The sequence below is a fragment of the Rhineura floridana genome, chromosome 8 (genome assembly GCF_030035675.1).
Source record: "Rhineura floridana isolate rRhiFlo1 chromosome 8, rRhiFlo1.hap2, whole genome shotgun sequence".
Taxonomy (NCBI): Eukaryota; Metazoa; Chordata; class Lepidosauria; order Squamata; family Rhineuridae; genus Rhineura; species Rhineura floridana.
The window spans coordinates 92,872,740-92,897,947 of record NC_084487.1 but is presented as its reverse complement, the minus strand read 5'-3'; the positions used below and the strand labels follow the sequence as shown (position 1 = coordinate 92,897,947).

Sequence of the window (25,208 nt, the reverse complement as noted above, 5' to 3'; positions counted from 1 at the left end):
TTCTGACATTTAAAACTGAAGAAGAATACTACAATGTATTATAATTGCTACTGATGAAAAGACTAATATTTCCCCCCCCCAAAACTGAATGTACACAATAAAGGGATATTTTCACCTGACCTAGAATAATCTTGTCACGTACCAGTATGTGAATCAATCAAACAACAAACATTATCGCAAGAAAAGTTTGTACCACATACTAAACGGATCATCTTCCTTTTCTATACATTTACTCTTATCAGTACCTAACTATGGATTAGTAACTCATGGAAATCTCCGGTTCATACTAATTCGTACATTAAATATAGGTGGGCTTGCATGTTATCGTGATAACTTTATATAAAAATATATGTATAAAAATATAACATGGGTTGCTTTCAAAACAGCAACATCTGAGAAGTATTAAACACAATGAACTACAGCATAGGAAAACCACATAATGATGATTATGCAGAAATTGCATTGCACATTTGCCAGCATGAACTGTAATACAAACAGAATTCATCTTTTTTTAAAGTAACCCGAGTCCCACTTTAACATTACTATTAATATAAACATATTTATACAGGCAACCATCTTTACGTTTTTGCTTCCACTGCAAGAAAATCTAGCACATGGAAACCATGTAGAAAAGAAAAATCTTAACCCAATCAGAATATAAAGAATAATATCCAGAAATATAAAGATAAAAGAAAAGGCAGTGATTTTTAAGACTGTCCACTAAAGCAGGCCTGGTATCCTTTCAAGCAAACCTTTGGCACCACCACAGCATCCTTCACGTTGGAGTCAATGTTATGAATTATTTCTGAGATAAATACATATTTGTTTTTGTAAAGCCACTAAAAATATCTAGGCAGAGAGAGAAAAATGCTGAGCATGCACTCTAGTCTAGAATGCAATGAACTATGCTAGGACAGGGTTATTATATGTGCAAATTTTGAGGCCATCACAGGGATATGAGGAAACTGGCAGGATGAGCGAAGACTACCAGTTGGAGATTTACAAAATTCTAAGAGAAATTCTTCACACTAACTGTGCAGCTGCCGAGTCATGGCAGGGATCCAAAGGTCAGCTCAATGAGCTTTGCATGTAATTTTTGGGTTTCTATAGTATCCATCATGCTGCTTTTGACCTTTGGGAATGACTTCTGACATAGCACAGGAAGCCATAATCAGAAGCAAAACAGACAGCTGATGTATTGTTGTAGTTAAGACAGTGGGCTAGAAAAAAGTCCCAAGTTCAAATCATGTATCAGGCACTAACTCACCAGATGGTTTTAGGTAAAACTTAGCTATTAGCTATTCTGCAATCCAAATGTGGCAACTCTCTCAATTTTATTTGTTGTAAACACCTAATAAAATGAGCTGCTTCTGTAAGGGTGCACACCTGCAGGTATTTGTAGAAGGCCAGATCTCATGCCCAAGAATTGTTCATAAACTGGGAGAAGGAGAGGGCGCATGTATGCCCAATAAACACACAACGTGCAGCACAGGAACGGCAAAGGACAAAGAGGTAGGAAACAAGGTATTTAGGGCCAAACTAGACATGACGTGATTAGAGGGTCCAACGTCATTTTTTTGTTCAAAAAGCAGCTGTGGGATGTGTGATTTTAATTAGTGCTGCAATGAGGGGGGAAGAGGTTAAATTGCAGCTCTGATCTAAAGCAGACTCCCTACAGGATGCTTTGAACAGGAAAATGATGTCAGGATCTCCAGTCATGGAACTCCCATGCCATATCTGCCTTGGCCCTTAGAACGACAGGAGCTGTTGCCATCATTCCCTAAGTGCAAATGTTAGATGTTCAAATCTGATTCTATAGGTAAAAATGTGATGCCAGTTCCTAAGTGCATATTCTTATATTGCTATTGTGCTATGTCATACAACTCTTCAAAATGGAATGAGATTTTTCTTTACAGGTGATATATCATTCTAATCTGTACCTCTACTTGAGCAGTCTCTACAAAATATATCATATCATATGTACTATTAACTTAGCTTACAACCCTTTAAACATTTGGCAATATTTCAAGTAACTTCTCTCCCCTCCCCCTTTCTTGTGCTTCTCTGTCTCCCATTCTGAAACCACAGATATACGTGGACACATCTTGATTTTATAAGGCTGTGCAGAAACTGCCACATGTCTTGAGTTATGCTGGATGTTCAGCCACTCAGAGAAGTGTGTAATAAATCTGGTATGGCCTGTGGATCACCACATGGGAAAGAGGGGAGTCTGGAGCTCTACATTTCAGCCAAGCAAAGTTACGATCCAAGAACCTTCCTGTCATTTGCGCAGATCCGGCTGAGGAGAATTTCTGAATACACTTGGTTTATTGGACCTCTCACATGATAAGGGGATTGAGAATTTGATGCATAGGCTTGCAGTTTCATCAGGTTGCTTTGGTTGTTGAAATACTTGCCCAGAGCATAGGGCCTTGATAACATCATTGCCATGGGAGAACTTCCTTCAGATGTTTTGGATTTCACCACCTGAAAAAGAAAGAAACACCTGAGAAACTTTCATATTGGTGCTTCAGGGTAACAGAATGGATCATGCATTTAAGCTGTGTATGAATATTAGATGAATGGCTAAATTCTAATTTGCTTTGTTTTGGATTGTTTTCACGTCTGAAAGTCCTGTCCTTAAGCTGGCTGGATGAGGAAAGGATTGAAGCTACATTCCCTGCACTGATATAACTCTAAATTACTCTGTATTAACCTTATAGCCAATAGTAAGTGCAACATTGTAATAAACATTGGAGATCTGGTAGAGAAAGACCAGAAGACTGCCTTACATAGTTCAGATCCCATTATCTTCCTGGACTAAATCTCACCTCCTCAAACTTCAGGGTCAATAAAGAGCCCAAGACAATTGCCTCCTCTCATTAAGGATAAGATAGCGACAAACTCATGAGCCAATCATAGAACAATAGCAGGAGTATTTAAACTCCAGAAAAGAAAAACAGCTCATGTATTCAGATACATGGCATGAGGCTACACCACTCCTCCACCATGTCTAAAAAGACCTATTGACACACAAGTGGGGACTTAGGTGAAAGGGGACTTCAACAGCCAAGGAAAACAACCACCACAGGAAGGGCCAATGATAAAACACCATGAACATCAATTGCAGCCCTCCAGCTGCCCCGTCTTTTCTTTAATTGACAGCAGGAACAGCCATAGAGGTGGGAGAAGAGGAGGAAACAGGTTTTTGCAGCAGTCCTTGGGAGAACTACATCTCCCATGGTCTCCTGCAACTCAGCACTGTTATTCCAGGGCATCAGACCCTCCTCTTACTGTGTGCCTCTGCTGCTGCTGCCGCCGCCGCCAGAGTCAATTACAGGGAAGGGGGAGATGGCATTTGAGGGGTCCTGGCAGGATGGCTTACGGGGATAGAAGAGAGGGGTAGGCAGGAAGCTGAGAATTCATGTGGGTGGGAAGTCAGGAATTTGACTCCACTTCTATCCAAGCTAGAGAACTGGAGGACTCTAAAGCTCACCTCTCATTGAAGGTGGACTTTTATTTCTCCCTGAAGTTTGTTTCCAATCCTGATGTAGAAGAACTTCACCCATATTACTACTGAAATTCTTATGGCAAGTATCCATTGAAATTGTACTTAAATCTGTGCTAGAAACTGTGTTTCATAAGTTTGTTTTTCTGGCTGTGAACACTCCATATATTTAAAGCACTTTAAAAACAAATAGCTTCCCCCAAAGAATCCTGGAAACTTGTAGTCTGTTAAGGGTGCTGGGAATAATGTGATCATAGAATCATAGAAAGGTAGAGCTGGAAGGGGCCTATAAGGCCATCAACACCCAACCCCTTGCTCAATGCAGAAATTCAACTTAAAGCATACCCAACAAGTGGCTGTCCAGCTGTCTCTTGAATGCCTCCAGTGTTGGAAAACCCAACACCTCCCCAGGAAATTGGTTCCATCGTGGTATCACACTAACAGGAAGTTTTTCCTGATATTCAGCCGAAATCTGGCTTTCTACAACTTGAGCCATGTTATTCCATGTTCTGCACTGAGATGATTGAGAAGAGATCCTGGCCCTCCTCTCTGTGACAACCTTTCAAGTGCTTGAAGCGTGCTGTCATGTCTCCCCTAAGTCTTTTCTCGGTGAAACATGTCCAGTTCTTTCAGTCTCTCCTCACAGGGCTTTGTTTCCAGTCCTGATTATCCTTGTTGCCCTCCTCTGAACCTGTTCCAGTTTTTCTGCATCCTTCTTAAAGTCCAGTTCTTAAAGGGAATTGTAGCTGTGTGAGAGATGAACTATAATTCCCAGGATTCTTCGCAGGAAATCAATATGCTTTAAATGTACAATGTGTATGCAGCCTCTGTGGAACCAAACCAAGCCCATTGTTTGTATCTTCACATAGTAATCTGCTTGAGTACAGTTCAACTTCTAAGCACTGTTTTCTTTGTGAAGTGTTGGATGGTGGCAAGCTATGACTTTTGAGAGCTTTGGCTCCACACGGCCAATGAATCCCCAAAGCGTCTGCTGCATCTCCACAAGGCTATTTGGAAATCCAGATGTATCAATTCTGATATTCAATTGGAGAGTAAGTGGAGCTCTCTCATGTGGAAGAGAGAAGAAATTTTGCCAGAAATGAATTTCCACTCCTCTTTCCGATTGAAAGAAGGGAGTTCTTTGAAATATATTTAGGGGACAATCAGGTTATTTTTAAAGCCCTCTTCTGCAACTGTGTGGAAAACCCTTTCTTAGTGGTAAGTGGAAATTGAGATTCCACAAAATGATTGATGAGAATTTTGCAGCACAGAATATCACCCATGTTGTCAAGTAGCGCTGCTGAGCATCAAGGCTCAGAGACCAGCTGTTGCTACTACCACTTTTCACTTCTGAGCAACTTCAGCATTTTGACATTACTGCAGATTGACCTGCCTCCTCTAATTCTAAACTCATTTTGAAATGGTTCATAACTGATAATCTGTGAGTGCACCATACTGCTTTTCACAGTAGGAATCATTCTGGATGAAGTCAAACACCTGAAACCAAACAAGCTGATGCAGCTGCCTTTCCTCTTCATTTCATTTCATCACATCAGACAAAAAAGTGTGTTGATATGCTTTGAAGTGCTCTCCCATTAAGGCTCCTTTAAGAAACAGAGTGTTTCCATAAAATGTAAACTCTAAAGGTCACTATCCAGTAGTGATTTTGCTTTAGCGAAAAAGAGCTTCCATTAGCACAGATCAAGGCACCCAATTTTTGCTTATCTAATCCCCATTATCCACTCCATGCTATATTCCATTCTGTTCCAAGGGGTCCTCCAACTCTCATGGGCAGCTTTTGGGGATGACAATAAGGCATTTACGTGGTTAGAGGGCATCTGCTGACATTGGATGTGCTGACTTGCTCAAATGGATACGCTTTCCACAAATACATCAATGGATCCAGCCCTAAATGTTGAGGGTATGTTCAAAATATTTTAGATAGGTTTAGGTGGCACCTTCCTGCTTGATAACTCCCACAGTTGCTCCAGCAGATGGGCTGGGCAGTGGCATCAGGAAGCAGTTGGGCTGCCTGATGGACAGATCTTTGCCCTATGCCAGGCTTTCCCAACTTTTGGATCCGCAGATGTTGCTGGACTACAGTTCCCATCATTTCTGACCATTGGCCATATTGGCTGGAGCTGATGGGAGTTGTAGTCCAACAACATCTGGGGACCAAAGGTTGGGAAAGGCTGCGCTATGCCATGCCAAACCAGGGAGGCACTGTTACCAATAAAGTTGTGGCTATGTTTAACCCACACTCTTGCCTCTGGCTCATCACTGCTCCCAGACCCTGCTGTTGGATGGGTGTCTGGTGTATAATTAATTACCTCATGAAAATGACATACACACTTCCCTTGCAAAAATTCCTTGTACCGTCCCATAGTAATAATAAAAGTATCAACCACTTCATAGTCATATTGCTTTGCAGTGTTCAAAATAGCCTGGTTTTCATCCCACAAGTCTTGTACTTCTGCCTGCAATTTAAATCAATACATCTCATATTATCCCATTTATTTATTTACAGCTTTTGGTTATATAAAGACACGTTATCATGGGTATATGAATAGTATATACAGATATTTGGCTGGAGAGAACCTTAATTCTTGCTTTTTGGATAGAAATTTTTGAGCTTAAATATTTGGTAGATAAATTTTCTTTCTTTCTTTCAAAGAGCAGAGAAAGGGAAGAGAAGGGAAGGGAAGGGAGAATATTAAATGTTGCATCTTTATAAATAACAACTCCAACTCCAACTCTACAGACATGCACACGTGAGAATGTACAAAAAATGTTATGCTCCAGTGTGGTAGTTTGAGATTAATCATATAGTTCTACCCCACTACACTGTGTATCAGTCCAATCCCAAGGGTTTTCTGTAATGTATTCGGCATGTAAATTTGCTCTGCTGTGCACATGACTGAAATTCATTTCAGGCAATGAATAGGTTGCACCTAGTCTTACCTTGTATTGCCTGTACCACATTCGTTCCCTGTCCAAACTGATACTATGTGAAAATGCCACATGCCAGACCTATGGGGTTCTGCCAATGGTGACATTCTGACAGAATGGCATTCATCTACCCTGTTGTTCTAGTATACTACCCTATATTGAATCATCATTCAGCCATAATGCTGGTGTGACCTAGTATCCAATCCTGAGCATTTATTAATACAGCTACTTATGTTGTAAGTTTGATGTTGCTGGGACTTCTTATATCTTTATTGTATTTACATCTTATCTTTTCTCCAAAGAGTTCAGGCTTCGCACTCTACATAATTTGTTTATAATAATTAACCACATACTTGTCTTCATTGCAGTGTTCCTGCAGGCAAACTAATTTATATCTAGTAAGCACAACCTTTATCAACTAGATGAAAGCCTGAGAACCTAGACAGCCTAAGCATGTAACTAAACTGAATGTATATTCTCCTGATTATCCTCCTTATCTGACAAATTTTAGACTCTAAGATTCTCAGGGTCAGGGACTCATCTTTTTGTTGTTGCTTTGCAATGTGCCATTTACATTGATGGTGCTACTACATAGATAATAATAAAAGCATGTTAGGGTATAAACATTCCTTTAATTTGGTGGTTAACAACAAATGGAGGAACTTTACTTGTGGCAGGATCCATCCCTAGCACCTGTTTTTAATGCCAAAGCTCAACTCTGGAACAAATGAAGGAAGATAGATGAAAGGGTTCCTGGGCAAGTGCAAAGTACATTTCTTTCATCTATTGAGGAATTATAGAGAGGCCACTCACCAAGAATTAGAGAAAAGGATTTCCAAAACAAACTTGGGCCCTAATTTCTATTTCTCTAAGATGATTACAACCATTATGACTATGATGATGATGATGTCATTGTTAGCGTCATCAGCATCATAGCACCTAATGTTTCTAGGCAACGTACAAAAATTAAGAAAACTATGCAGTCCCTACCAGCAGGCATACACTATAATAGATACGATTGCAAAAATACAAGGGGATAGGGAGGGAAAAGGAAAACAAACAAATTCAGGTGCTAAATTCTTCATAGTTACATAAATGTTTTGTGTCAAGGTGGGATGGCCTCTGAGGGGAACAGGCAGTGTAGGCAAATCTTGGGCTTCAGTCTTTTTGCTACCTACATTTCTATCACAGCCGGAATAAAAGGCGTTTCACCAACTGTCTCAGGCAATAGTTTAGATTTGAACAGGCCAAACACAAACCACTTCTAACTAAACATTTGGATTTAAAACCAATTCAGGGAGTCTTTTTAAAATTAGGGCATTAACCTTTACCCAAAACATGCAGCACCATCACATATATGCTTAGAATGGTGCATACCAGCACAACCTCCCAACATATAATATTGTGCTGGTATAGAGGCAGGGTTCTACCAAAACATACACCAGCATAATTCTTAGGAGCAGGATGCAAAACAAATAAAATTGCAAATGTAACCTACTGATGACAAAGTATGCACTCCATCCACAGGCAGATGAAAGCCCATTCCCAGGGATTTTATCACTACCAGGATATTTGAGAGATTTGCTCTGTATCAAGTGAAATAAAATACACACATTTTATTTACAGATCTATTAAACTGATGCACTATAAGAGCGTCTAACTTTTGATTTTGTCTTATATAATGTTCAGATTCAATAAACTGCAGAATCAGGTAACATGACACATTTAATCAGCCTAGGAGTTGCCAGTTTGATACTGAGTAAGGATTTGATCTATCAAAGGCCTCCCTGCGGAACACGTTGATGAATCCTTTGTAATCATCATGATATGTTTTGGGGCAAGTTTTATCAGTGAAATCTAATTGGAGTCCATTTTGATAAACAGATTCTTTATTTGAAAATTTCCCCCTTTGATTCATTTAATATTTGTATGCCACTTTTCCAACAACCAAGGTGAACTCAAAGCAGCTCATATTAAAAACAAAACATTAACAAATAACACTTCCTAATACAAAAGAACATGTGCCATCCCATAAATCACAGGGCGAAAAATGAAGCTTGCAGGCAGATGGAGATCGAGCACCAGAGTGAGTGGTGAAGTCCTCTGCAAGAACAGGGTCTATGAAGATGAGTGCTTGAAAACCACCTAGATATGGAAAGGTCATCATGTGAACAGGCCTTCCCACTGAAATTGAAGCTATTTTACAGTTTAGTGTGACACTTTTATTTTAACTCCAATCTCAAGCACACAGAATGAGAGGGAATACAAATCACTCCCCTCTTTAAGTAAAGTGGATGTCCCCACATGCAGAGGCACTAAGTACCAAAATGCTAGGGGAGGTATATTTAAGAAAACCTTGTGTGTGTGTGTTTTTTAAAAAATTCTCTGGTTCCGAAGAAATTCGCAATCTTGTGGGGAGTAAGGGCTGTGGGTGCACAGTGCTCTCATGCGGCCTTTCAATACTGGCAGCCAGAGCCAGCCCAAAATATTTTGCCACTAGAGGCAAAGGGCAGAACAACACCCTTCCCATTCCATGTGCAAAAGACTTGGATCTTACTTTGATGCTTGCAATGGGATAGCATCCTCCACTGCATCTGAGAACACAGGCTAGCATGGGGATGAAGGGTGGGGGCAGGAGAGGCACCATGGCACACAAGCTCTGTCTACTCCCCCCCAGCATTTGCCATCTGAGGTGGCTACCTTATGGTAAGGCTAACTCCCTGGTGTCCAACTTGGCTGCCAATCTCCACAAGTGTCGAAACAGCTAGGGACTTGTGGCGAATTGGTGCTTTACTTCTGCCACCTACTTTTTAAAAAATAAAATTTCCAATTTATATTATTGTTATTGTTGCTGTTGTCAGTAATAATGATGATGACAATAATAATAATGATGATGATGATGTACTGCCTTCAAGTTGATCTTGACTTATGGCGACCCTATGAATAGGGTTTTTGTGGTAAGCGGTATTCAGAGGGGGGTTACCATTGCCTCCCTCTGAGGCTGAGAGGCAGTGACTGGCCCAAGGTCACCCAGTGAGCTTCAAGGCTGTGTGGGAAACAACCCTCTTCACCCAGAAGTCCCAAGGCAGGTTACAATGATTTTAAAACACATAATTAAAACAGTTAAAAACAATCTAAACATCACAGAAAAATAGGGTGGGTCCTAAAAATATATGTCTCAGATGTTGAAGGCCAGGGTAAAGAGGTGTGTCTTCAGCATGCACCAAAAGTTGTACAATGAAGTTGCTAGACACACCTCCATGGGGAGGGAGTTCCACAGCTTAGGGGCTGCAACAGAGAATGCCCTCTCCTGGGCCACCACCTCGGAGCTTCTGAGGGTGGCAGAACTACCAAAAGGGCCCCCTTTGCTGATCTCAACACCCAATAGGGTCTGCAGAGAAGGAGGCGGTCTTTCAGATATTTGGGACCTAGGTTTTAGGGCTTTAAACACTAATGTGAGCATCCTGAACTGGGCCTGGAAACGAACTGACGTTATATGAGTTCTAAAAGAAACCCCTGCCAGTATTCTGGCTGCTGCATTTTGGACCACGTGAAGGTTCTGAGTTGACTTCAAGGGCAGCCCAACATAGAGTGCATTGCAATAATCTAGTCTGGAAGTTACAGGGCATGGAGCACTGTAGCCAAGTCTTCTCTGTCCAAAATGAGCCAAAGCTGGTGAACCAGCTGGAGCTGGAAAAAGGCACTCTTAGCCACTGAGGCCACCTGAACCTCCAGCGACAGTGTTGGATCAAGGAGTACCGTTAGGCTACTCCTTAGGTTATTCGATGAAAGTTGTACAATGAAGTTGCTAGACTTGGTGGGGAGGGAGTTTCACAGCTATGGAGCTGCCACAGAGAATGTCCTCTTCTGGGCCACTACCACCCAAACTTCTGAGGGTGGTGGAACTACTAAAAGGGCCCCCTCTGCTGATCTCAACATCCAAGAGAGTCTGTATGGGAGGAGATGATCTTTCAGATATTTGGTCATTTAGGGTTTTAAACACTAACGTGAGCACCTTGAACTGGGCCCAGAAACGAACTGGTAACCAATGTAGCTGTTTTAAAACAGGGGTTATATGAGTTTTATTTATTTATTATTTGATTTATATTTATTATTTCTAAGTTAGTTCTAAAGAGAACCCCAGCCAATAACCTGGCTGCTGCATTTTGGACTAGTTGACGTTTCTAAGTTGTCTTCAAGGGCAGCACCATGTAAAGCGCATTGCAACAAATTACCAGATCATGGAGCACTGTGGCAAAGTCATCTCTTTCCCAAAGGGGCTGAAGCTGGCAAACCTGCTAGAGCTGGGAAAAGTCACTGCTAACCACTGAGGCCACCTGAAGCTCCAGTGACAGTGTTGGATCCAGGAGTACTCCCAGCTGCAGACCTGCTCCTTCAAGGAAAGGGCAACCCCATCCAGAACAGGCTTTCTTCCCACCTTCTGGACATGAGAACTCTGGACACATAACACCTCTGTCTTTTCAGGATTCAACCTCAATTTATTGGCCCACATCCAGTCCATCAGTGCCTCCAAGCACTGGTTCAACACCTCAACTGCCTCTTCTGATGGAATAGAGAGGTAGAGCTGGGTGTCATCTGTATACTGATGGCACCTCCCTCCAAATCTCCTGGTGACAGCTCCCAGTAGCTTCATATAGATGTTAAATAGCATGGGGGGACAAGATGGAACCCTACAGAACACCAAAGGATAATTCCCATGGTGCTGAACAGTAGCCTCTTATAACTACTTTTTGGAAGCAGCTCTGGAGGTGTGAGTAGAACCACTGAAGCACAGTGCCCCCAACCCTGACCTCAAGACATTCCAGAAGGACACTGTTATCAACAGTATCAAAAGCCACTTAGAGATCAAGGAGAACATGCAGAGTCGCATTCCCCCATCTCTCTCCCGACAGATGTCGTCAACCAGGGCAACCAAGGTAGTTTCAGTGCCATGGCCAGGCCTGAAGCCAGACTGGAATGGATCCAAGTAATCAGTTTCCTCCAAGCATTCTTGAAGCTGGACCACCACCACCTTCTCAAGCATCTTGCACCAAAAGGGGATATTTGCCACTGGATGATAGTTGTTTAACACTTTTGGGTCCAGGAAGGTCTTCTTAAGGAGAGTTTGCACCACCGCCTCCTTCAAGGCAGATGGTACCTTCCCCTCCTCCAGTGAAGCATTAATCACTCCCTGGAACCACCCAGCCAGTCCCCTATGGCTAATTCTCTGTAGCCAGGATAGGCAAAGGTCAAGGGGCAGGTGGTAGGCCGCACTTCTTCAAGCAGCTTGTTCACATCCTCCGGCTGCAATAATTGAAACTGATCCAATACAGATGGAGCAGACAGTGCTCTGGATGCCTCTATTGGACTTGCTCTAACTGTAGCATCCAACTCTGTCCAAATCTGACCATTTTTGTCCCTAAAGGGTCTTGCAAAGTTGTGACAGCAGGCCTCTGAGGGTGTCAGAGCAGTGCTTTCTTAGCCAGAAGACAAAAGCCCATTCACCACTTGGAAAAGCTGTGCCAGCTGGCTACTTGCGGACGCAATGGTGTCTACTCTCCACCCTTAACAATGACAGATTTATCCTTGGGTCCTATACACTGCAAAATGCACATCAACACCTACAATTCTCAACTATCTGAAGAGCTTGTGAGGCTTCTTTCTTTGGAGAGGCACCTTTTTGAGACGGATGTGATATTACTTCAAAACTCTCAACATTTGAAAGATGATTGTTACAATGTGAGTCGTATTTAAATTGAAATGAGTTTTTGGTTCTAAATACAGTTATTCCAATACAGTTATTCAGCGTGGCTCTGCAAATCAACTTTTTCTGCAGTAAAAATGATGAAATCAAAATATAGGTCACAGAAAGGATTGTGGGAAAGGGGGCTGGTCTCAAAGAATGTGCGCCCCCAGGTATGTATTATATCCAACCTGTTTCTTCCCATAGGAGAACTGTTGCAGTCCCTTTGCTCAAGCCATGTGCTTTACAGCCAGTGAAGAAATGCTGCCAGAACTGTTCACATAGGCATGGAGCAAGGAGTCCCAATCTAAGGAAGGAGATCCACACACTGAAGCAGGTTTCCTCATGAGTATTATTTGGTGGATCAAGAACCTGGAGTACACCAGAGTGAACATAAGAACATAAAGAAGGGCCCTGCTGGATCAAGCCCATAGCCTATGTAGTCCAACATACTGTTTTCCACAGGGGCAAACCAGATGCCTAAGGAAATCTGCAAGCAAAACATGAGGACAATATCCCTATCCTGCTGTTGTTCTTCAGTGACTGTTATTTAGGTGGCCTGTCTCTGAACCTGGAGGTAGCTATGCACATACGGTCTAGCCACACTGCCTTCCATACAGTTGGATGCACATTCAGATGTGCAATTGTATCCAAGTGCACACCCCATAGAAAGCAATGCAGTACATTCAGGCCACATCTGCAGTCAGATGAGCATTTTGATGATGTGCATCCAGTTTGCCCTGCAAATATATAGAAAGTAGTTTTGTTACATTAGGGCCAAGAAGCATAGATAGAGAGTGGAGTGGGAAGGCAGAAGGAGGGGGGAAATTCCTATGCTTTGCACTCCTTCCTTATTTTTGTGGGTTCACACTTAATATTTCAAATGTTTAAAGTTGTATTTAGTTTCTAGAAAAAGTAGACAGTACAGAAAGTACAATATACAAACTTTTTGTGGGTCTACACTTGTACAAATGAATACTAAACGTATTGAAAAGTTATACTGTTGATTGTTATTAGGTCTGTTAGTGGTTCTTTAATGTCACGAATACAAAAAACAGCTGCAAAATACTGTAGCATGGACACTTACCGCTTCAGCACTTTTTGAATAATATGTAAGTGGTTGAAATTGAGCCATTGGACACCACCAACAACTAATATAGTCTGGCCTGTGTTCTCTAGTGGCTGGGATCTGAAACAAAGAAGAAAGCCAAAATGGCAGAATAAACTCTGCCTAGGAATCAGAACCAATGGCAACATTTTTAACAGCAGTGCATTCACTTCAGATATTGGCAATCCTTAGCCACAAAGGACTGATGTCATTTTCAGTTATATAATCCAGTATTTATAATTTTTCTAATTTTCATTGCACTAATCTATGGATGCATTTGGGAAGGGCAGCATATTTTGTGTCAGAGAGGTAAGAATGGAAAGATCTGTCAATTTCTGTTCTCTCAGTTTCTCATTTTTCCAATCTTAAATTCAGTTCTCCACATTTCTGCAGCAATTTGCAATTTAAAAAAATCCCTGTGAAATATGGTTTAATTAGAAGCAAAACAGAACTGGAGGAAATATTAATGAAAGAAAAAAATTCTATACCATTGAGTAAGATATATAAGATCATTATGAATTTAAATGTAACATGAAATGCCTATCAGACGAAGTGGGGAAGAAATCTGGGGTATAAAATTCCATGTGAAAATGGTTCTGGAAAAATATTCAAGGGCAAACCAATTAGTGTGGCATTAAAAGATTTATTTTTTTTTATACAAACTCTTGCTTTGGTGGTATTTAACCCCTGCCAGATTAAATCAAATATACCCAATGAGTAACAATGGTTGTTGGAGATGCAGGAACACTCCTGCAGATATCATTTGTAAATTTGGGGCATGCCCCAAAATAAAATCTTTGTGGGCACAAATCTTAGCCAAGATAGGAAATATGATGGGCTAAAATTTATCAGCAAATCCTAGAACAGACAATAATGCTGGGAAAAACAGAATGGAGTAGAAAAAGAGGAAGGCCAAACAAGAGATGCATTGATTCTATATAGGAAGCCACAGACCTGAACTTACAAGATCTGAACAGGGTGGTTCACGACAGATGCTATTGGAGGCCGCTGATTCATAGGGTCACCATAAGTCGTAGTCGACTTGAAGGCACATAACAACAAAACCTCTAACAGTACTTTTAGGATATACAGAAAACCAAGTATTAAATGATGACAAGAGAGAAAATTACTTATTTGCCAATAGTTACCCAACTTACAGTTACTCTATATTGGAAGAAGATTACCCATCACTGGATAATTGGATTGTAAAGCTATGGGACCATATTTCAATGTTAAAATTAATCAACATTGTTAGAACAAGAGAGGGGTGAAAAAAAGGATAATTATTTCATAGAAAGGTGGGCACCTTTTGTGATGTACTGCACCATCACCAAGAACAAGTAGAACCACAAACTATGTTTGATATATTGTGATTACTAATCAGTAATTTATGGTATTATAAAGTGACTGGAAAAAAGACGTAAAAGATTTATGAGAGTTTGGATTAAGATATTGATTTACATGATGAAATATTGATGGATTTATTAGTTTATCTGTTCGCTTGCAGGTCCGTACCAATTATGTTTTGTTCTGTTGAATTCTTTGTAATTGATTATTGATTTGTGCAAAAATAATAACTTTAAAAAAACCTGGAGCCAGTAGAAAGTTAGAAACCTTTAAAAAAAAACTTTGAGGACCCTAGGTTCTCGAATATGCATACCACTGTAGGCTCTGCTTCCAACAAAAGCTTTGCTGATGTAGGAAATGAAAAAGCCTGTTATGTGATGGGTTCTTTGAGTAATCCTGTTTTCTCTTGGATCATATCTAGGAACTCTTCCACTCTGATGATATTAGGGAAAAGACTGCTTTTCCTCCCCTGTTGTTTTCCCATTGCAAGGTTCCAGATGTGTCATTACCCTGGCAAACACACTTGTGCAGCTTGGAATGGCTTTGAAAAATTGTTGATAGGGAAATGGTTATGCTGTCCTTCCTCCCCTCCCTTCCTTTGTTGACAACTATACTCTGCCAAAGCTGCTTTTTATTTTTTTAATTAAAAAAACCATTGTGGTGTGTGTAAAATATACCTTGTTCCTGCGATATGAGGATATGTTAATACATAGAAGGTGAGACCTAGTGATCTATTGTCAAAATGCACCTGATCATAAATTTCCAAAGCTATTGTTCTGCAACAGGGGTTGCTTATGCAGTATGTAATCATGGAGGCTCAGATTTCGGCAGTGAGCCGGGCAGCCTGGTATCAATTACACCTCATACGTAGGCTGCAACCCTACCTCCCTGTTCATCAGCTCCCACTGGTAGTACATGCCCTGGTCACCTCTCGATTAGACTACTGCAACGCGCTCTACGCGGGGTTACCCTTGAAAACGGTCCGGAAACTTCAACTGGTACAGAATGCGGCGGCTCGTTTACTTACAAACAGTCGTCACCGTGATCATATTACGCCAGTATTATTTAATCTACACTGGCTTCCAGTAGTTTTCCGGGCCCAATTCAAGGTGTTGGTGTTAACCTTTAAATCCCTATACGGTCTCGGCCCAGTTTATCTGAAGGAGCACCTCCAGCATCACAAATTATGCCGCCCGACAAGATCAGCCACGCAGGGCCTTCTCTCAATCCCACCAACAAAAGCAGCTAGATTGGTGGGGACTAGAGAGAGGGCTTTTTCGGTGGCGGCCCCCACTCTCTGGAATTCCCTCCCGTCTGATCTTCGGCATGCCCCTTCCCTAGATATCTTCCGCCGAGCCTTAAAAACTTGGCTGTTTGGACAGGCCTTTGGGACCGCCGGGATGGGCTAATTACATACTGAAGGCCCGTTGTTGTGTACTGCATATGCTGTTATTTTTATTACTGCTGATTATATTGTATTTTATTGTATTTACTGTATTTTATTGCATTTTATTGAAATTTGATATGTACGTCGCCTAGAGTGGCTTCGGCCAGATAGGCGACCTAAAAATTAAATTTACATTTACATTACTCCTCTAAATATATCGGTATAACCTTGCAGTGAATAGGGCTGTTAGATGGCAAGAAATTTCAACTCCTAGTTCCATCATAATGATCAGAACTATGGATAGTCAGTCTTGCCTATTTGGTATTTGTTCTGTCAGGGAGTCAATCTTTAACATGTATGAAAATATTATATGGAATTGTGATGCTTTCTGGATCTCTTTGAAGTCAGTGTCAGATGCTAACAATGTCATTCAATTAAATGTGAGAATTCCAGCAAATAAAAAAAATCCTTATAAAATTCTTCAACATTTAGTGTGAATTGATCCTAATGAACACATTTTTGTATGTGGTTTTTATTCATGTACAAATTTTTGCATGTAATTTCTCCTAATATAGTGCATTTTTATATGGTATTTCCATGAATAGATTCATTTTTATGCACATTTTCCCTTAATATATGCATTTTGTAAACACTTTAGTTGGAAAACTGTGTTGTAAAATTTGGATAAGTTTGAATTTTGAAGGATGGCTGTGGTTTGGTTCTTATATTGTTTCTGAAAGTGCAGATTTGAAAGATTCGCTTTTAAACGTGAACTATATTGAATTTCTCACCCATCCCTCCAGGAAGGACTATTTCAGCAATACACCAGGTTATCAGCATTGCACTGGCATTGGAAGGAGTCTGCATGGTGACCTCTGCACAGTTTCCTTTATTATTTCATTTGCCAAATTATTGAATACCCATGGGATACTACTGACCAAAAAATTGCAGGTACGAAGAAGAGGGGAAGAAGAATCTGTGTGGGATGATAAAACTCTAAGAGGCAGAGTATGATGCGGACTGTGGGGGTTACTGCAGCTCTGGGTTGTAGTAGTTCCTTCTATGTCTCCCAGAGACTCTGAATCTCTCAGAAATTCCTTCTCACTTGTAGCTAGACAATGCTGGCATGGAGCCATTGTATGCAAGGAAAACCAGTGAATCACTGTCAAAAATGTATATTATATCTTGGGAAATAGAAGTTCTACCATCATACCTGAGTAGTAGCTGCTCTAGAGCTTCTTCAAAGGTTGGTCTTTGGTATACACTGATCCAAAACTGGGGGTAATATGAATAACTAATAAAAGTGTTCCTGTTGTTTACATTATGATAGAATTTCATGTCATGAGCCTTTTGCCATTCTTGAAGGGTCTCGTTCACTCTCTCTATTAGGTAATACATCATCCCTCTGTTAGTTGAATCACCAATGAAAAGAACCTTTAAGGGCAAAAAAGAATACAGCATTTCATGTCTCACTTTGCTGATATAAGCACAACTAAAACAAGTTAAAATGAAGTTTTTTTAATGATGGTTATTAATCTATTCATATTCAATAAATATGGATTTCATCATAAATAACCTTCATCATAAATAACCTTAGGGCAGTTTACACATAGAAAATAATAAAAGCTACAAAATTATAAAACATAACATCTTAAAACCAATACTAAATTATGTACAAAGCCAACATCAAAAACCAGTCCCCCTACACAAATGGCCACCACAGATCAGCCACTACAAAATGCCTTGGTGATGAGATATGTCTTCAGTTGGCATTGAAACCTATTCTGTGTAAACACCAGCCATATTTCTGGTGGGAGGAAGTGCCAGGCTGCCACCACAGAAAAGCTCTCTTGTGAGAGTGAATTCCACTTGTCTATCAATTTCAGTGGGTATGAATACTCGTGTATGGCATTGGATGACATAATTGGATGACATTGGATATCACCCTGTGTCTTTAAACTTGAGATTGTCCTAATCACATGTATAACAGAAATAGGAGACTGACCTCTCCCACCACTCTTCAGTTTTCTACCAGCAGTTACTCTCTCTACTTTTCTCCCAGTTTCCAGCATTGAAACCAGGGTAGGGTGAAAATTACCTCAGGGAATGGACTTCAGAGAAAAGGCAGTGGTCAGGGAGAATGAAGCAATCCTGCTCCTTGTTTAGGTTTAAAGCAGGTACCCAACTCAACATTATCACAGCAAACCCATGTTTGAAGACACAGGTCTATTGATATTAGTTTGGTATTTTGAATTATATTTAGGACTGGTTTCACCATGCGGCTATCCAGGGCAGCCATTTTTAGGGGATAATGCAATGAGGATAGTCTCAGATGACTTGCATAGCCCTGGTGCTATGCCTAGAGGAGTGTACAATAAAGAGCCAGCAACAGCATTGGCATGAGAGAGTGGTACTTCACAAGTACTATTATTCATGCTTCTATCTACCATTTTAAATAGCACTTTTTAAAAAATGTGCAAAATGATTTCAAAACCGTCAATTGTGCTATAGGTCACTTCAGTTACCATTTTACAGATGAGAAACTGAATCTGAAGAGAGCACTTTACGCTAATCTACACAAAAAGTCAGTAGCATAGAATGGGAACTAAATACAGCTTATCCCATGATACATCTCTCTATTTATGGGACCACACAGGCTCACAGTGTGAAAAAAGAATTTGATTCCAGAATGTGAAATACTTAATGTTGTGGTCAATAATTAATATGTTAATTGAGAGTCATATTGCCCAGCATCAGTGGAGACGGGTGGCTCTGATGTCAGTGGGTCAGTGAATCTGCTCCAGGTTTTAGTCTGAACTTTCAAGGAGAGTTCCCTTAAAGTTCAGACTAAAACCCGGAGCGGATTCACTGCTCCACTGACACCAGAGCCAGCCGTCTCCTTTGCCCAGCATTATAGTACTAGAAGGCTTTGTTAGAAAGTGACTACAAACTCACATTTAAACAAAATAATATAACTTGATAAGCACCTAGTGTAGTGAATTTAGAAAGGATTTAGTGCTTTTTGTTGCAAGGACTGGGTGTGGAAAAATCCCATCAATAAAATAGGAATCAATCCCATTACATCAATAAAATGGGAATAAATCGTGGAATTAATTTGCTGAGTGAGGTATCATAAATCAGGCACAGTTAAGAAACTTACAGAACAATCCTAACTATGTCTACTCAGCAGCCAGCCCAACTGAATTAAAAGGGACTTACTCTCAGGTATGTGAAGTCAAGATTGCAGCCTTAAACACCTTTAACTCTAAAATGCTCATTTAGAAAAGGTGTATGACTTCCTGTTTTCACAGGTGAAAATATTGTCTTTGAAAATATTGTCTTTTTATATTTTCTGTTCTTAATTATACATTGCTGAGGGCATTTTATTGCAACACTAAAATGTGAACTGTGTTTTTATAATAATAAATGTAAGCTTTGCCACCTTTCACTTACAGTGTAATTGTGTCATTATGTATACCTAGTTATTTGAATAACTGCTTATTATTCATGACCTGTTTCCCACTTCAACTTTTTCTGAAAACTTGCCTTGTACAATAATCAAAGTGTTATGCCTCAGCAAATCACCGAACTATTACGGTAAAAGTTAATTAACCATAAACTTATATGAGGTTTTGTCACACAGATGTAAAACTAATTAAACTATTTTTATTTGGATTTCACATTTTTTTCAGCAAAGTTAAAGTCATGTCATTTCCCAAGTGGATACAATCTAGGAAATTTGTATAGCTTGCATTAAGAAGGGCTTCAAAGATAAATGGCTACGTATAATATGAAAGGAAGTGAGTAAAGAACTTCCCAACCCTAAATTCCATTCAGTCTCTACATATGACTGATTAGCTTTATTAACATACCATTAATCTACACAGACCCTGTTATAAAAATGCTTTAGGAAATTTATATCCCCCTTTTCATGTCTCAGCTGATCTGTGTCTTTTCTTTCACCACAGGTGGTCCTGAGTTAGTACCAACAAAAATAACTCAAGCACGTCATGCACAAAAGTGAAAAAGTGGTTCCAATAAAGGCAATAGCACCTATTAGTGGAAAAGAAAACTAAGGTAAACTAAAACTCCATTCCTGAACACATTTAGTGGTTCCCATAGGATCCAACATTCATCAGAAAGCCACATCTACGTGTCACATCTGCTGCTGTGACATAAATTACCTCAGCAAGTTCAGCAGAGACTTCAAGCATGGCCTGTTCCAATCAGCATCAGAGCTTGGAAAAGTTACTTTTTTGAACTACAACTCCCATCAGCCCCAGCCAGCATGGCCACTGGAGTGGGCTGATGGGAGTTGTAGTTCAAAAAAGTAACTTTTCCAAGCTCTGGCATTAATACACAAGAGCAAGTGTAGATCCAAGCCATGGTAATTTAGCATAAAGAATATTTGACTCAGGTTTTAAGATCTAGCTATTCAACCACAAACTAGGCTCACTCCTTGTGAATCTCATAACAGCAATGTAAATGTACTGCCTTCAAGTCAATTCTGACTTATGGCGACCCTATGAATAGGGTTTTCGTGGTAAGCGGTATTCAGAGGGGGCTTACCATTGCCTTCCTCTGAGGCTGAGAGGCAGTGACTGGCCCAAGGTCACCCAGTGAGCTTCATGGCTATGTGGGGATTCGAACCCTGGTCTCCCAGGTCATAGTCCAACACTCTAACCACTACGCCACACTGGCTCTCCTAACGGAATATAAAAAAGTGTCACAAATAAGGGCTCCTTGCCACTTTATTTATTTATTTATATTCCACCCTTCCTCCCAAAAGGACTCTACTACTGTAAGCAAACAGATGGATTCTCCAGATTATTTATTTTGGCCTTTTAAATTATAGCAGTGAAAGTGAATATAGAGCCTCATCCAGATTTCAGAGTTTATAACTCAGTGTAGGTTTCTTGATAGAGGCAAAATGCATAGCCATATGGAACCAAAGGATCATGTGCTAAAAGAGTGATTTAAAAAAAGGAATGCTGTATATTTATAGCTATTCCACAGCAGCAACTCCACTAGACTGCATCAGTGGGAGAGTAAGGTGTTGAGGTCTTCTCTATCAGGTCAATTGGAACCAATTGACGTCTGGTTTTTCCTGTCCCAGAACTGTCTCCTGCGGTTGTATGTGTGTTGTTTTTAAGCATGCTTAATAGAGATTATCTCTAAGTAATAAGTATGCCTAATTTGGATAATTTATAGCAGAAACTGTATTTTTTATTACTTACTTCTGAAAACTTGTATCACCAGATATTGTACCTGAGCCACAGATCTCTGTCAAATGTTAGACAGTCACATCATGCCTATTAAGAAGACACTGCTTTTCCAAGCAACCATCTTAGAATCTTCACTATAAGAAAAGTCAGTCTAGTGAGGTCGATCTGAGACCTGCACAAGAATGTGAAAGAAGAGTTGGTAATATTAGTAGGCAGAAGCAATGCCATGCATTAGGTAACAAGCAAAAGAGTGCATGCAAAGTCTGTGAATCTCTAACAATAAAACACAGCAGTATTAGTCTTCAACTGAAACATGTCACATCTAATACTTAGGTGAGACATGGACCTATTTTATTCAGTGTCTGAATGCTATCAAGTCAGGCCTATTAAAATGATAGTGCTATATACAGGAAGTCATTTTGGTACTTCCATTGCAATACAAATATTTTAATGTATTAATATTAGTGTATATTTATTTATGCACATATGCAAAATAATGTCAAGTTAATACCTTATGTGTAAAGATAAACAATTCTTTTTCAGATTTCCTGTCCCAAATTTATGACATACCTTTTTGTTTTTTATACATTGTTGGAGTTCTGGTTTGTTCAGGACAGGATATTGACAATTGTGTGGCTGCCATGTTATTTGTCTCCAGTCACAAGTTCTGTTGTCAGAACAACTAAGACAAGGCACAATCCATTGTCCTAGAAAACAGATTATAACCACAGTTTGGTTTTGATTTGGACTTTCGTTAAACACACTTGTATTTGCTGTTAGGGAGAAGAGATGACTATGAATAAATTGCTTTCCACCATCTGTTCATTGATTGCTAGACAAATGTTCTGCTTGGCAAAGGAACACAGGAATCTTATTTATTTATTTGTATATCCTGCTTTTCCTCCAAGGAGCTCAAGGTAGTATAGATAATCCCATTTTATTTTTTACAACAACCCTGTGAGATAGGATAGGCTGAGAAAGGGTGATGGGTCCAGCATCACCCAGTGAGCTTCACAACTGGGTGGGGATTTGAACCTGGATCTCCCTCGTCCTTCATTGACACTCTTCTCTTTGTAATGTAGCGTGTCTCAGGTAGGGATGGAAGGATCTGTCCATTTCAGTTCTCTCCATTTCTAATTTTTCTAATCTTAAATTTGGTTCTCCACATTTCTGCAGCAACTTGTAATTCTTTTTTTAAAAAAAATCCTCATGAAAATTCTTCAGCACTTTAGTGTGAATTTCTCCTAATAATCACATTTTGTAGGCAGCTTTGACTAATGTACGCATTTTTGCAAGCAATTTATTCTAATATAATGCATTTTGTATGTTATTTTCACCAATATTTTCATTTTCTTCACGCTTTCTCAAATATATGCATTTTTATAAACATTGCTGGGTCGGAGAACTGCATTGCAAAATTCAGATAAGTGTGAACTTTGAAGGATGGCTGTGCTTCAGTTCTCATGTTGTTTCAGAAAGTGCACATTTGATAAATTCGGCGTTAAATGAACTGAACCTAATTTCTCCCTTATTCCTAGTCTTAAACTACGTTATACAAGGTCATATTGTTTGTCCATCTAGGCCAGAATTGCCCAATTTGGCTGGCAGAGGTTTTCCAGGGTTACAGGTAGAAGTTTTTCATTTCATCTGCTATCTGATTCTTTCAACTAGAAATACAAGGGTCTGAATCTTCAAACTTTTGCATCCAAAGTGAGGGAAAAATCTGAGGAAGGAGAGGCCTTTCCCATTCTATGTATAGCTTTGCCCATCTTAACCTGTCATTGGGAAAGGAGAGGAATTTCTCCATAATATGTAGCACTATTTTTAAAGAACTCCCCCCACCCCATCCAAGCAGCCTGACACCCATATACAAGATCCAATATGCTACCATCTTTTATTTCATGTCACATTCTCTAGTTATTCATGAAATGTTTGTGCTCTTGGAAACTTACTGATTTCTATCAGTATCCTATGCATATTTGCTCAGAAGGTAAGCCCCACTGTGGTCAATGGAGCTTATTCCTCAATGGGAATGGGCATAGAAATATCTAGGAATATGGAATTATCTACAAAGACTTTTTGTTAGAAAGATTATAATGTCATTCATTTATTTGTTAAGCACACAGAATTCTGATCTAATCTTGCTACGTCATAAGCATTCCAAGTTTATCGTCAATGGCTGTACCTGATCATTTTTATTTTAATTTAATATGGCTCCCTGTAACAGACTTAAAATAATCTGCACTCTAGTGGAAACATGGTGCATTTCTGAACGTGTATACAATAGTATCAGAACAAACCTTTTGTGTCACCCATTTCACACGTTTTCATCTGAGGCTGTGAAATGGCTGACAAGTATTCAGCAGAGAGAGGTTGCAAACCACAGGGCTCCTCAGGATGAATTAGTGTGCCACAATCCTGTATTAATATATTAAAATATGATTTATTAATATACAATAATCATTTTGTATTATCAGATATAAAGTATACAGAACATGAACTGTTAAGAGGAATGGTGCAAAGGAAGTTGTTCTTTTCTGATTTCTGCTGTCGGAATTAGCTGGCCCTGAAGCATAACCAAAAATTAAACACAGTTAATTTCTAATCGGTAACTATGTACTTTTATTAGAAATGAGGAAACATGTCAATGTTGGTTTTTTTCAGATTCTCTTTTTTTTTTTAATGTTAAGTTCAATCTCCACATTTCCACATCAGTTTGTGTCCTGCCAGAAGCTGAGAAATTCAGACGCACCCAGTTCTGTGAGTTTTTCTTTTTATTCAGGTTATAGTTATGTCAAAAGCTTTTTGACTCATTCACCTAACTATGCTTTCTAGGAACTAAGTCCCTCTCTAACACTGACTAAGCTTGTCTTTGCTGCCACAGACATTGACTGAGCAACTTCCCCGTCCTCAGCGCCCAGTTAAATAGGTTTCTCTTTTGCACGTAAATGACGGCTCCTCCTTAACCCTGACCGTTACTCTTCGCACCTCTGAAGTCATCGGGAATGGGGCAAAGAGGGCTGGGCCTTGGCTTCCCCCTTCCAAATGATGGGGGCTAACAGTCTGTTCAAGTGTAGGAAGCTGCTGGGCACCTGGCTGGGAATCAGCAAGCTGACAAGGTGCCTCAGGTGTGGGCAAGGAGGGTGTCCCTAGGAGCAGTCTCTGACAGTTCATGCTGCAGTTCCACGGGGTGTGGTGACTGGGCATGCTGCAAGCCCCCCTCCCTCAACTCATTGCTCCAGTCCTCAAAGTCAGAGTCCCCTTCTTCAAAGCCTCCTCCCATCCTGGGACACAACAGTTTGTGATTTTTTAGTTTTCATGAAAATTTGTCAGGATATTAGTGTGAATTTATCCTAATATACACATGATTGTATACAACTTTGCCGTATGCATATTTGTGGAAATCAATGTCCCCTAAAATAAAATAATGCACTTTTGTAAGTTATTTTCACTAATATATGCATTTTATGGATACTTTCTCCCTTTGAATACACATTACTTAGCTGGAGAATTGTATTGCAAAATTAGGAGAAGTGTGAATTTCAAAGGGTGTGTTTCAGTTCTTATAGTTTTTAGGAAAGTGCAAATTAGGTAGGTTTGCCTTTAAATAAGATCTCAATAAAATTCCTCCTCCTTTCGCCTAATTTTTATGTCCATTTGTGAAAGGCCCATCCTATATCTCCCAGAGCTTGGAAGTAACTCGTTATTTTTAATGAGTTACTTGTAATTTGTTACAATTTTAAATAACGAGTGGGTAATTCCATTACATTTGGCAAGTAACGGAACGACTAGTAATTTCCCTACTTTTCAGCTGCAACTTTAATGTTTCCACGTTAGGTTGGACATTACTTGGCGGCGGGAACAAGGGGAAGTCAGCTCCTGGCTGTGATTGGTTAACACAAGACATGTGCCTCACACTGATTGGACCTCTGCGCAGACTG

The 25,208-nt window shown here is 40.0% G+C and overlaps 1 protein-coding gene across 10 annotated transcripts in view; it reads right to left on the bottom strand.

Moving 5' to 3' along the window:
- Positions 1–319: 319 nt before the first annotated feature.
- The window catches only part of CPED1 (cadherin like and PC-esterase domain containing 1), a 160,549-nt gene continuing 135,660 nt past the window's right edge, over positions 320–25,208 (bottom strand). For 9 of the 10 annotated variants that reach the window (XM_061640093.1, XM_061640095.1, XM_061640096.1 and 6 more), the window contains 7 exons: positions 23,568–23,685; positions 21,838–21,974; positions 17,256–17,476; positions 13,288–13,389; positions 7,956–8,043; positions 5,839–5,985; positions 320–2,487 (listed from right to left, as the gene is read on the bottom strand). In XM_061640093.1, the coding sequence (XP_061496077.1) occupies positions 2,260–2,487; positions 5,839–5,985; positions 7,956–8,043; positions 13,288–13,389; positions 17,256–17,476; positions 21,838–21,974; positions 23,568–23,685 (1,041 nt within the window). In that variant the 3' untranslated portion in view covers positions 320–2,259. Of the gene's footprint in view, positions 2,488–5,838; positions 5,986–7,955; positions 8,044–13,287; positions 13,390–17,255; positions 17,477–21,288; positions 21,440–21,837; positions 21,975–23,567; positions 23,686–25,208 lie in introns of those variants that run through there. The other variant, XM_061640101.1, reaches the window with a different exon arrangement.